General features: G+C 35.1%; 1 protein-coding gene across 1 annotated transcript; it reads right to left on the bottom strand.

Annotated features, from left to right (window-relative positions):
* Positions 1-4,890: 4,890 nt before the first annotated feature.
* On the bottom strand, positions 4,891-11,447 carry LOC148915243 (dynamin-related protein 5A). The gene is made up of 16 exons (XM_089041065.1): positions 11,288-11,447; positions 10,870-10,933; positions 10,580-10,687; positions 10,215-10,316; positions 9,657-9,707; positions 9,238-9,299; positions 9,068-9,158; positions 8,884-8,948; positions 7,095-7,289; positions 6,838-6,957; positions 6,660-6,730; positions 6,306-6,531; positions 6,151-6,201; positions 5,646-5,874; positions 5,355-5,494; positions 4,891-5,252 (listed from the first exon to the last, which is right to left on the bottom strand). The coding sequence occupies exons 1-16, from the start codon at positions 11,414-11,416 to the stop codon at positions 5,124-5,126; spliced, it is 1,833 nt and encodes a 610-aa protein (XP_088897191.1). The 5' UTR covers positions 11,417-11,447; the 3' UTR covers positions 4,891-5,123.
* Positions 11,448-12,327: the final 880 nt, after the last annotated feature.

Genomic DNA, 12,327 nt, shown 5'->3' with positions numbered 1-12,327 from the left:
TTCTTATGTGCAGACATTGCTTGTCATGTGCATACGTCCCCACCATTGACTTGACACTAGCTCTTCAATTACTCATGTAGATTTTTTTTTTCAAGTGCCCATAGAGATAAGACTTCCATATGTAGGGCTCATGTAACATTTCACATTGACCAATAGAAAGGGGGTGATGTGCCTTATATGTGCATGCCTACCTCCATCTAGCACGAGGCTATTTTGAGAGCTCACCGGCTTTGGAGTCAGGGGAACTCCGAAGTTAAGCGAGTTTGGATTAGAGCAATTCCAGGATAAATGACCCACCGGGAAGTTGCTCGTGAGTTCCCGAAACAAAACCGTGAGGGCAAGGGGGTCCAAAGCGGACAATATCGTGCTACAACATAACCGATCCAGGTGTGACATAATGGTATCAGAGCCACTCTGTCGTATGGTGCGAGTGTGCCGACGAGGATGTCTAGCCTCTAAAAGGGGTGGATTGTAATATCCCACATCGACCAACGAAAAATGGATGATGTGCCTTATATGTGCATACCCACCTCCATCTAACACAAGGCCTTTTGGGGCTCATTGACTTTAAAGTCAGGGGAACTCCGGTTAAGCGAGTTTGGGCTAAAGCAATTCTAGGATGGAAGACTCACTGGGAAGTTGCTCGTGAGTTCCCAGAAACAAAACTATGAGGGTAAGAGGGGCCAAAGCATAATATCATGCTACGGCGGAGCCGATCCAGGGTGTGACAACTCACCTCGATTAAAAATGTGGTTAGTAAAGTGGTACACAATTGTTTTTATATGTGCTCAGATATTCAATTTTGCAAAAATAATGCATCCAGCTAACTCAATCCAAAAAAATTGCATCCAATTAATGATGTTCTTGGAATATTGATACAAAATAAATTAGGTGTTAAAAAATATTTAATATCTGAATATGATCTATGATGACAAAGACTCATCGTCACAATCATAGTGATCACCTCGATCAAAAATGCGATTAGTAAAGTAGTACACGATTGTTTTTATATATGCTCAGATATTCAATTTTGCAAAAATAATGCATCCAACTAACTCAACTAAAAAAATTGCATCCAATTAATGATGTTCTTGGAATATTGATACAAAATAAATTAGGTGTTAAAAAATATTTAATATCTAAATATGATCTATGATGACAAAGACTAATCATCACAATCATGGTGATCACCTCGATTAAAAATGTGGTTAGTAAAGTGGTACACGATTGTTTTTATATATGCTCAGATATTCAATTTTGCAAAAATAATGTATCCAACTAACTCAACCAAAAAAATTGCATCCAATTAATGAAGTTCTTGGAATATTGGTACAAAATAAATTAGGTGTTAAAAAATATTTAATATTTGAATATGATCTATGATGACAAAGACTCATTGTCACAATCATAGTGATTATTCAAAAGGTGTAACATTCCTGACCAAATTTAATTAATTTAATCAAATTTAGGAGGAGACCCTTTTCTCTGTTTTTGTCTGGGTTATGGTCCCCTCGTACATTTAAATTATCTCTCTTTATTTTCACCCATAAAAAGGAAAGATTAGCAAAAACTAGGAACTTTTTCATTTTTGTCAAGAAAAAAAAAAATCTTTGCACCCAAAAACTTGTTATGGCATGGGTGAGCAAAATGGTGTAGAAATGTATTATCATGTTATGTTACTGTTTTAATTAATGGAAAAGAGAGAGACAGCGGCAACCCTTCAACCTCCCATCCCATGTGTAATTATTAAAAGTAATATTGAGGTGAAAATAACGTCACTTTTCTCTAGTAGTGAAAATCCGGGAAATGCTAGTAATCTTCTTTCAAATCTTTTTTTTTTGGACCTTCTCTATTTTCCTCATGACATGTGTCACTTCCCATACACTTAAAATAATGACATTAATACGTCAAACAAACCACCTTTTGTTTTCCAAGTTCACCCTTATTAAGTGTATTGTCCTTCAATTTATCCAATTTTTCTTACAACTCTCTTACCATATGTAAAAACTAAAAAATTAAAAATCTGTTTTTTAAAAAAGAAAATGTCTATTTTTTTTTAGAGGAAAAGAGTTTTTTTTTTTTGTTATAAAAAAAACACAATAAGGACCTTAAAAAAATCCACAAAAGATATATCCTTTTTTTTTTAATGCAGACAAAAGAAGTCCTTCTAAGGAAGTCTATTTTAAAAGGGAGTTCATTGATTTCATTTTCAAACCATTAATTCGATAAGTCTGATTATTGAAATTTTTTTTTTCAAACCATTAATTAGGTAAATCTTATTTGTTGGAGTTTTTCAAAAAAGAGAAAGAAAAAAAAAACTAATGTTTTTTCTTATTTAATTTTTTAACAAGGTGATAAGAAAGTTGTAACAAATTTGGATAATAAATTTAAGGAAACATTCAAATCAATGTGAAAAAAATAATGGTAAATTTGGAAATAAATGTTACCTTATTTGATGCATTAATTACATTGTTTTTAGTGTAAGTAAAGTGACACATGTCATGAGAAAAATGGAGAAGGTTGGAGAAAATGGTTCTAGCATTCACCCTATTTTCTTCCCTTCCGTGAATGGGAGTCTTGTGGGATTTACATGAGGTGGTAGGGATGACTATATTTTAATCAATTACACTACATCACATCAGCTGATCACATTGTTAGGAACCTCCATCATTGTTGAGCTGGATTAGTGATGAGCTGGCATAGTCAGTTTGTTAATTAATTAGTTAAGAAATTAGTTTCTAATTGAATTGGTTAACAAGGGCTTACAACTATATTAGACAATTATTGTATCAAGAATGAGTTGTTGAGAATATTGTATTGTTTCAATAATTCAATAAATAATACTTGTTACTCTGTGTAATTATAGGGTTAAGGTTGAAAGGGGTTTAACACACATAATCATATGTGACAACTGGTAAAAGTCTTATATAGTTATGCTAGTAACTTTCTCTCTGAGAAAGGGCATTGTGTCTCATTAGGTAGTTGGTAAGGCAAAGCTAACTAAGGCAATTAGGAAGATCAACCACACAAACTGAGACACAACCCATACTTCTACCGAAGGCAATAGTGGGGAATTCTTTGCAATGTGAGAAAGCCCGGCAAAGCAATGCCCTGTGGAGGTAGAAGAGGCAACGAAAGCATCGGCTTTCTTTGTGCTAGCAGCCGCTGTAAAACAGAGGATGCAAGCATTATCTGAATGATCATGCTTAAAGCTGTAGGTGGCTAGTGTAGTCCACTTGCTACTAAAGTTATTTGCAAATTGACACTTTATCTACCACATGATGTGGTATAGTCATCTAATCTTTCTCCAATGAGTTTTTAACACCCACACATACGTTCCCCCAACCAAAAAATGGAGCCATTCATTGGCATTTAAGTCTTCCTCTAGTCTTCATTGATTGATTGGTAAACGCATTCCTCAAGTCTTATAAACACTCACTTTTCATTTATGAGCACATGTATGTCCTTTTCTGATAAGTGTACCTTTAGAATTTTCTTCGTCATTTAATATGAAAATTACATAAAGAAAGAGCGGAAATTTCATACATTATTTCATTGACTATTATGTCTTCTCTAGAATTTTCTTCGTTTCGTCATTTAATATGAAAATTACATAAAGAAATAGCGGAAATTTCATACATTATTTCATTGACTATTATGTCTTCTCTAGAATTTTCTTCGTTTCGTCATTTAATATGAAAATTACATAAAGAAATAGCGGAAATTTCATACATTATTTCATTGACTAATCTGTTTCCTCTCTTCGTCATTTAAAATGAAAATTACATGAAGAAAAAAAGAAAATTCCGTACATTATTTCATTGATTATTTTGTCTGCCTTTTGTTTGTTCCCTAATTCACAATAGGAACTCATACACATCAATAAGTTCAAACATAATAGAAAATTGATAGACCAGTTAAGGAAAGTCAGTGTGCATGTGAAGAAGTGAAAAATGTAAAAATTTCAACATGAGAAAGAACTAACTATTAGCATTTGTTTCATTGAATGATGGGGAATGCTAGTAACTTTCTCTCCAACCTTCTATTTTGAACCTTCTCTCTTTTCCTCATTACACGTGTCACTTCCCATACACTTAAAATAATGACATTAATACATCAAACAAACCACCTTTTGTTTTCCAAGTTTACCCTTATTAAATGTATTATCCTTCAATTTATCCCTTTTTTTTTACAACTATCTTACCATATGTAAAAAATTAAAAAAATCTGTTTTTTTATAAAGAAAATGTCTATTTTTTTTAGAGGAAAACGTTTTTTTGGGTTTAAAAAAACACAGTAATGACCTTAAAAAAATCCATAAAAGATATATCTTTTTTTTATACAGACAAAAGACATCCTTCTAAGAAAGCCTGTTTTAAAAGGAAGTTCATTGATTACATTTTCAAACCATTAATTTGATAAGTCTGATTATTGACTCTTTTTTCTAAACCATTAATTAGGTAAGTCTTATTTGTTAGAGTCTTTCAAAAAAAAAAAAAAAACAAATGTTTTTTCTTATTTAATTTTGTAACAAGGTGATAAGAAAGTTGTAACAAATTTGGATAATAAATGTAAGAAAACATTAAAATCAATAAATAAAAAAATAAGGACAAATTTGAAAACAAATGTTATCTTATTTGATACATTAATTACATTGTAACAATGTAGTGTAAAAAAAGTGACACATGTCATGAGAAAGGTGGCTAGCATTCCCCAAATTGGAAAAAGAGAGGGGATTAGGATACAGCTGGGGGAAAAAGAGATTTAGAAGAGTAAAAAGTAGAAAACCAATTAGAAATTAAAATAAAGAAGTTGGATAATTTAGAAAACATTAAAATTGGTTAAAAAAAGTTTAAAGTACAAAGCACATTAAAAAATACGGGACACCCATTTAGCAAATCATATATACCATATAAATGTCGCAGTTGAAAAAACAAGCATAACGACATCAAGTAAAAGATGGCATCACCTCTTGTCAATTTGTTAGTACATAAAATGAAGGCTAAAATTAATCAGCAAACCCCCCTCATTTCAACCATTACAACAAAATCTTAAATGAATGAATTGTGTGGCCTTCTCGACAAAATCCACATCCGAAAAGAAATGGCGCATGTGATGCATGCCTACTTAGCCCAAGCAACTGAATCAATTTCTGCTTGAGCACTTCTGTATAACTCCAGCCTCTTCGCGAGGGCAGAACGCCTCTCCATTATTGCTGGATCCTCGTTCAGTAATGAGGACAACTGCTTTGTCTGTTCAAAATATTTAGAGTAATCCAAAGTCAATATTTGCTCTCCAAAAGATTGATCAATTTTCACCCCTAGAAATTGTAGGTAGAAGATTTTTGTACTAACCTCCAATTTTCCCAAGTCAGTGTAGAAATGGTCAAGAAAGCTTCGTTTTGCCTCTCGGACTTGACAATAGACAATAGACTTGGGGATGGAGTTACGCAAACTTGCACATACCATATTGACGTAAGCCAGAACTGTTGTCCCTGTTTTTTTAAAGAGAAAAAAACGTAGTGATTGGATAAGGTGCTTTGTCATGATTAGCAATTAACCATGTTATTGGTTTAATAGAAGATAAAACAAAGTTTGACCAACATAAAATACATGCAAGGGTAAGTTTTAGTTCATGAGACTCACCAATTCGCCTGAGATATGAATCATTGTATCTATCGAAAATCGAATGTGATGGGTTGCCACCCTTCTCAACATCTTGAGGAAGTTTACGGAAGAAATCAACTGTCAGATAACTACACTCCATATCAACTAGCTTTAGTGTTGCCTTCTTACTTTCTTCTCTCATTCTCTCAAGTGAATCACTAGCTGCATTTGTAACCTCTACTCTAAGAGCAGGATACTGCTTTAGCTCCTGTAAGACAACAAGGGAAACATTTACCCAACCACTTGCAAAAGTATGAACCCAGAAGCAACGTTTATATTTGGCAAAACAAAAAAGAGTACCATTTATCCAAGATCTTAAGAATCTATGAACCCAAGAGGAATAAGAATAACCAAAAAGGAGGAAAATAACACACGAAAAAAAAAAAATTTACCACTGTATTACGAGAACTACCAAAACTAACACCAAAAGAACAACAACAAAATATCAATAGAAACAAAAAATTAAACATGGTTGTGAACATACTGGAGTCTCATTGACAGACTTGTGAACCAGATCCTTCAAAATGGCATGAACCTGGAAATCATGAAAAATTGAAAAATAACTCATCATCGTACAAGCAGCGTAATAAAGTAAATACTTGCAATTCACACTGAAGGAAAAGTAATCTTTTTTCATACCGCATCAACAGCTGCCTCAGCAGGACCTCTAATAGTAATTACAGAGGATTCAATGAGACGACGGTATCCTTGTTCAGGAGCTATTAGATGAGGTTGATATCCATCAGCTTCAGTAATGAGCTTCCTTATATTTTCCATTGAAAGTTGCTTGTCAAATTGCAATCTTTTTAGAGCAGCAGGAAGCTGGTTATCAAAAACATTGTAAATCTTATCACCGCCCGGGCGCCTGTGGACAACAAAGAACATATTAATTTCAGACCATTCTATCAAATGGATTAACCGAGAAAATGAATACTGAGCCAAGCTGCACATAGGCACTGCCCAGTATGAGAACTACAAGTGGTAGAGGCATACACGCCATCAAGATGTTCTTTATATGTTCCATCGAATAGACGACATATCTCCATGATTGTATACAGTTTTCCCTGCATGTCCAAAGCAATCAATCAGTACTCTTGTAAAAGTTAAAAACTGAGGTGAATTTAAAGCAAGAAACTTTAAAATGATACTACAAGAAACAAAGCAAACTTACTCCAGCGTCAGCAGAAATGGGCTTTCCAAGGCGACTCAGTTCAGCTTCAAGTTCAGCAACGGTCTTGCTAATGAGGGACTGGATCCCCGGGATTTTCGACTTAATTACTGTTTCCAAATGCTGGAACAGTAACCATTGTAATAATTTAGTGAAAACAACCAATATTAACCCAACAGATTAAATACAAAAAAGCTATTAACTTGATTTCCTCTTATAGATATTGAAACCAAATTAATGAAGGCTATCCAGTTGCCTACCTTAGAAAGCATTTTTGCTAGATGCTCAGAACCCATTCTTGGAGCAAGGTGCCTGTATTCTGGAGTAGTAGTAAAATACTCGCGTTCTCTACGCCGGGCAGCAATCATGTCAACATTCTTGTTAATGTCCGCTTGTGAGCGATTCACAACCCCAACCCAAGGAAATTTTAGCCGATATGACTTTCCTTCCAATATCTAAGTAACCCAAAAAGGAAAAGAAGCTCAGAATTGATAATTGCAACGCTATGCTGCTTCAATGTGTAAAATAAGGGTATCCAAAATATATGCATTACCACACTCCTAGATAAATAAGTGACAGACAAAAAGTGGGATTTGCTAATCATTGTGACTTGCAAAGAGAGTTATATACAAGGCAGATCTGGAATGGACGCCAGAACCTGATCATATCTGTATGTGTGTATGACCTATGTATCTACCCCCTCAAAAATAAAGTCTGAAGATCAAGAACGTGGGAGACAAGTTGAAGGGGTGGATATATATATATAGGGAACTTCTCCATTGCGAAGTCAGAAGATGCGGACTGGTTACAGATTTCTGTTTTTGACCGTTGGATGATTTCAATGCTTCAGATTGGATTTTTTTCCTTCTTTCTTCCTCTCCCCGATTTCAGTCTTCTCTCTCTCCTCTTTCTTTTTTTATTTCCTTTCCTTCTTTCTCTCTTGCTTTTCTTCCTCTTGTTTCTGCACAAGCTGGACAACTGTGGCAGCATCCATTTCAACAATGAGCTCGCGAATACCCTTGTCAATAGCCAGCTGAAGCCCAAAAAAAAAAGCCCCAGACTTCAGCTTCAAGAATCTGCCCTTTCCCTTTATTCCTTATCTCTTCTCTCTCCATTTCTCTTTTTTTTTTTCCTGCGTTTCCCTATCCTCTCTCTCTCTCCCCTGTTTCTTCTTTCCTAGCAGTGGTCAACTATTACAAAAGAGGGCAAATACATTATTACAGTGGAGTTTTTTTGTTATCTTTTTTCTTCAGGCCACGGGAGAGAAATAACAGAGGGGATGGGGGGAGTGAATGGGTCTGCGTCTGTGGGTTTTTTTAATTATCTTTTTCTTCAATTTTTTTACCAAAATAAAAATAAAAATTGAACAAAGGTAGAAGAAGAGGCCAATAGAAGCCGACGTCGAGACAATTTTTTGCCCCAAGCCAACCCCAGCACATTGTAGCCAAATCATTCTCAGAAAATGAAGAAGAAAAAATGAAAGAGAGAGGAGAGAGAGAAGGGGAAACGCCCTGTTTTCCAGCTGAGAGGAGAAGAAAAAAATCACCCATGACAAGAGGAAGAAGAAAAAAAGAAAGAGAGTGAGAGAGAGAAGAGTGAACTCGGGGAGAGAGAAGAAAGAAGAAGAAAAGCAAGAGAGATAGAAGGAAAGGAAATAAAAAAAGAAAGAGAGAGAAGACTGAAATCGGGGAGAGGAAGAAAGAAGGAAAAAAAAAAACCAATCTGAAGCGTTGAAATCATTCAACGGTCAAAAACAGAAATCCGTAACCAGTCCTCATCTTCTGACTTCGCAATGGAGAAGTTCCCTATATATATAATATATATATATATATAAAACTAAATAACTCTTTGCCTATAAATGCATCTAGTCATGAATCAGCCTGGATACCTCTATACTAAGCTATTTTTGAAATATTCAGGTATAACTATAGAAAAGTCAGAAAGATATTTTGGGCAATAAAACATGAAGCTATATTTCTTTAGACTTTCTAGCTTAATAGTTGATTACCAAATCATTCAGTTTTAAAACAATATACTAGGCAAACTTACTTCAACTGCATCAGTACCCTTGTCCATAAGATCAATCTTCGTCAAGACCCCAAGTGTCCTCTCCCCTGTAAAAAGAATGGCAATATACTGAATCCTTTACCATCTACAGTTTCCTATGCTAGATACAACAGTCAAGAATTATGCAAAGATATTTGCAATGTGTAGAAAACAGTATTAGAGTCACCTGTTGGATCCACTTCACGAGAGATTCTAATTGCATCAGATGTAGCAAGATCTTGATTAGCAGGTGAAATTGCTAGAATTATACAGTTGGGCTGCATAAAATGTTGAAGACACGAAATGATTCAGCGTAGATAACATTGAAAAAGAATACAAGATTGCAGTGGATATTACCTTCTCAATGTAGGAGCGAACCATATTTTCAATGTCTTGCACAATAGTATCCGATTGACCCTCTACATGCCAAAAAGAAAAGTTGTTAGTGTAGTCTTATATATACAGATAGTAGTTCTGTCTCTTTTGCAAATAAAACAAGGGAAATGAAATGAGAATTGTTTAAAAATGTCAAAGGTTAAGTCTTAGGTTCCTATCCGACCAAAAAAAAAAGTCTTTAATTCCCTAGGGGAACATGATCAAGCAGATTTTTTTGTTAAGGCAGGTCCTGAATTTTAAAAGTGAGGGCTTCATGTTCCACCTTTCCTTCTTCCATTTTCCTTAAGACTTTTTCAGACAGATAGAATGGCAAAGAAAAATGCATGTAAAGTGCCTGCCTGCATAACAATTGATAAATCTATGAGATCGATGATACTTACCAACAGCCACTTTTGTAAGCCCGGGAAGATCAATAAGTGTCAAGTTGACAACTGCCAAGAATCAAATAATTATAAATAGGTTAAATCCCTAGATGAGATGATCAAAATGTGCCTACAAAAACCTAAAATTATATGAAAATGTTATCATGCAGATAAATAAGAAAGAAAACTTTGGACGCCTTTCCCTGAGATTAAAACTCTATTAGTTGAGGCCCAATGACTTTAATATTTTAGATGCAGTCCAAGTAGAAATGACCTTCCAATTTATCTGTTGGAGATTGTTTTGAAAAGAAATGTGAAACGAATTGCAAAACTTTTGTGGACTATGTTTTCAGGGGGGCAAATACCAGTATTACAAAGGAAATTTAACCCAAGATTGTCTTGTCACATTCAAACTATTAACTAAACAGTCTATGAAACTTAATTTGAGTCTACCCACATTGTTCCATGTTGCTGCAAGATAGGTCGGATACCAAGTTCACATTCCCATTCCAAAATCATAGTGTTTTTAGTTTAAGTTAAGCAAACAAGTAAAAGAAAAAAGATCCATTAGCTTACCATTAGGAGAATATATGCTAAGATGAATTGGAACACTAGAAATTTGTTTGCTGCGGCCAGTTTCTCGATCTGTCTCGTCTGAAATCTCCTTTCTCACAGCAGCTGTACAAATGGTAATCATATAAAATGAAATAAACATGCAAGTAGCTATCTCTCTCTCTCTCCCTCTCTTACAAGATATATCGACTCACTGGATTTTCTTCTTTGTGATGTTATTTTCAAATTCTAATATGGGGAAAATCATCTAAGAGGCGAACTCTTTATTGAAAATTTACAAACTTCGATACAAATAAAAATTAAATGGCATTGTTATATAGCAACAGAAATCCCGACAACCAAATTACAATGAAGATAAAGAAACCTACCAAAATCGGTGAACCGCTTCCTAGGAAGATGGAGGAACTCCGCATATTCTCTGCTGCCTTCTTCAATCTTATGAAGTTGTAAAACAAGTGGACGCCGAGTAACAATTCCTGCAATTATTTCCCCGTGCATTATTAAACAAACATCCAAGAACAAGAATCAACAATAACAATTACAGAGAGTTAATGACATAAAAAGAACTAAGCCTATCTAAATGACTAAGCAACTAACACCAGCCAACGGACCAAACTGCCACAAATAACTAAGATTTCTTGGGCTTCGACAGTCTTACCAGAACCACGTGGTAAGAAGTCCTTCCCAACAATGCTCTCCAAGACAGAAGACTTCCCCGAACTCTGCACGACAGAACAAAAATATAAGCAAACATTATATATTAGCATCACAACATATTCAGTACTTCAACCAATTCTTCTAAAATTTGCTATCATATTCAACAAGTCTTGTTTCTTTTTTCTTCCCAATTAGCAAACATGTTCCACTTAGCGTAGACAAGTCCTAGCAGTTCAACCTAAACACATAACAGCAATTCATTAGTTTTTAAGCACCACGAGTATAAACTAGTTCGAAGCATTAAGCTTTGGTCAAACTCGGGGGCTAAATTACAGAGCAGATAAAAAGAAACACAAATCAAAGTTCATATACTCGGATCGATGAGAGAGATAAGAGAAGGTGAGGGATCGGAAGCGGACCTGGCCACCGACGACGGCGATGGCGGGAAGGGAGTCCCAGAGCGTCGGTAATGCGCTAGCTTCGCCGTGGTCACCTAGAGCTGTACAAGCTCTTTGGATTTTGTTCACCAATGAGATCAGGTTCTCCATTGCTAGCTTCGAAGATTGATAGCAGCAGCAACTACGGCGTCAGACTCAGATCCAGGAGATCTGAGGCGAGCTCGAAACGTTGACGTTTCGGAGACCTAGATCTGTGAAGAAATGAAGACAACGACGGGCCGGCGAGAGAGAGAGAGAGAGAGAGAAAGAGAGAGAGAAAGTGGGAAGTTGAGAGCTTTCGAAATTTCGAAGTGTTGTTGCTCTTGTTTGAAAGCAAAGCGATTATATGAGAGCGTCCAGCAAATGCGACGACGGTGAGGGCGGTTTAGCGTGTGGGTTTTGGAAAAAACGACTTGCGTTGAAGACTGACGGAATTGAATTCGCCTGGACTCGCTAGATCTACGTTGCCAAATATCTGTGCCTAATTTCTTTTCTTATTTATAGGTATTTTTGTTTGTCCACGAAAAACAAAAGTGTTTTTTTTAAATAATTTTTTTAGATTGTTCAAAGGTTAGCCCTATAACTTACATCGAAACTTTTAATCTGCCGGCTGGAAGTGAAATTGCTACAGGCAACTACATTTTTTTTCATTTTTATTTTTCTTTGCTTTTAATTTTTTATATATTACAGATTCTCTAATTTTATAGAAGAACTTAAAAAAAACTTTGTAGCAAATGTTTCGACAACTCTAAGCCATGATTAGATCCAACCTTTCATTTGGCTTTTTAATTTTTCTTTTTAATTTGTTTTTAAAGTTTTATATGATCTTCGGAGTTTAAGAATCCAACGTGAATTCTCATTCTTTTTACGTCAAAAAAATATTTCTCAATTTCTATGTGGAATTGTGATGCATATGGTAAAAACTTGATGGATATGTTAATGAGTTCCCACAGGAGGATTGAGTAGCATTTTTAAAGCTTGGAGTTTCTAAATTAGCTCTCAAGTTTTAGAGTCTTAAACGC

Source organism: Prunus mume, linkage group LG7 (assembly GCF_029339155.1).
Source record: "Prunus mume cultivar Tortuosa linkage group LG7, ASM2933915v1, whole genome shotgun sequence".
NCBI lineage: Eukaryota > Viridiplantae > Streptophyta > Magnoliopsida > Rosales > Rosaceae > Prunus > Prunus mume.
This window is presented reverse-complemented; position numbering and strand designations above follow the sequence as displayed.

Coding starts and splice junctions, on each gene's coding strand:
- LOC148915243 (XM_089041065.1), bottom strand. CDS start 11,416: ATGGAGAACCTGATCTCATTGGTGAACAAAATCCAAAGAGCTTGTACA. Junction 6,958..7,094: donor TAGCAAAAATGCTTTCTAAG/GTAGGCAACTGG, acceptor TTACTGTTCCAG/CATTTGGAAACAGTAATTAA. Junction 5,253..5,354: donor CTGACTTGGGAAAATTGGAG/GTTAGTACAAAA, acceptor TATTTTGAACAG/ACAAAGCAGTTGTCCTCATT.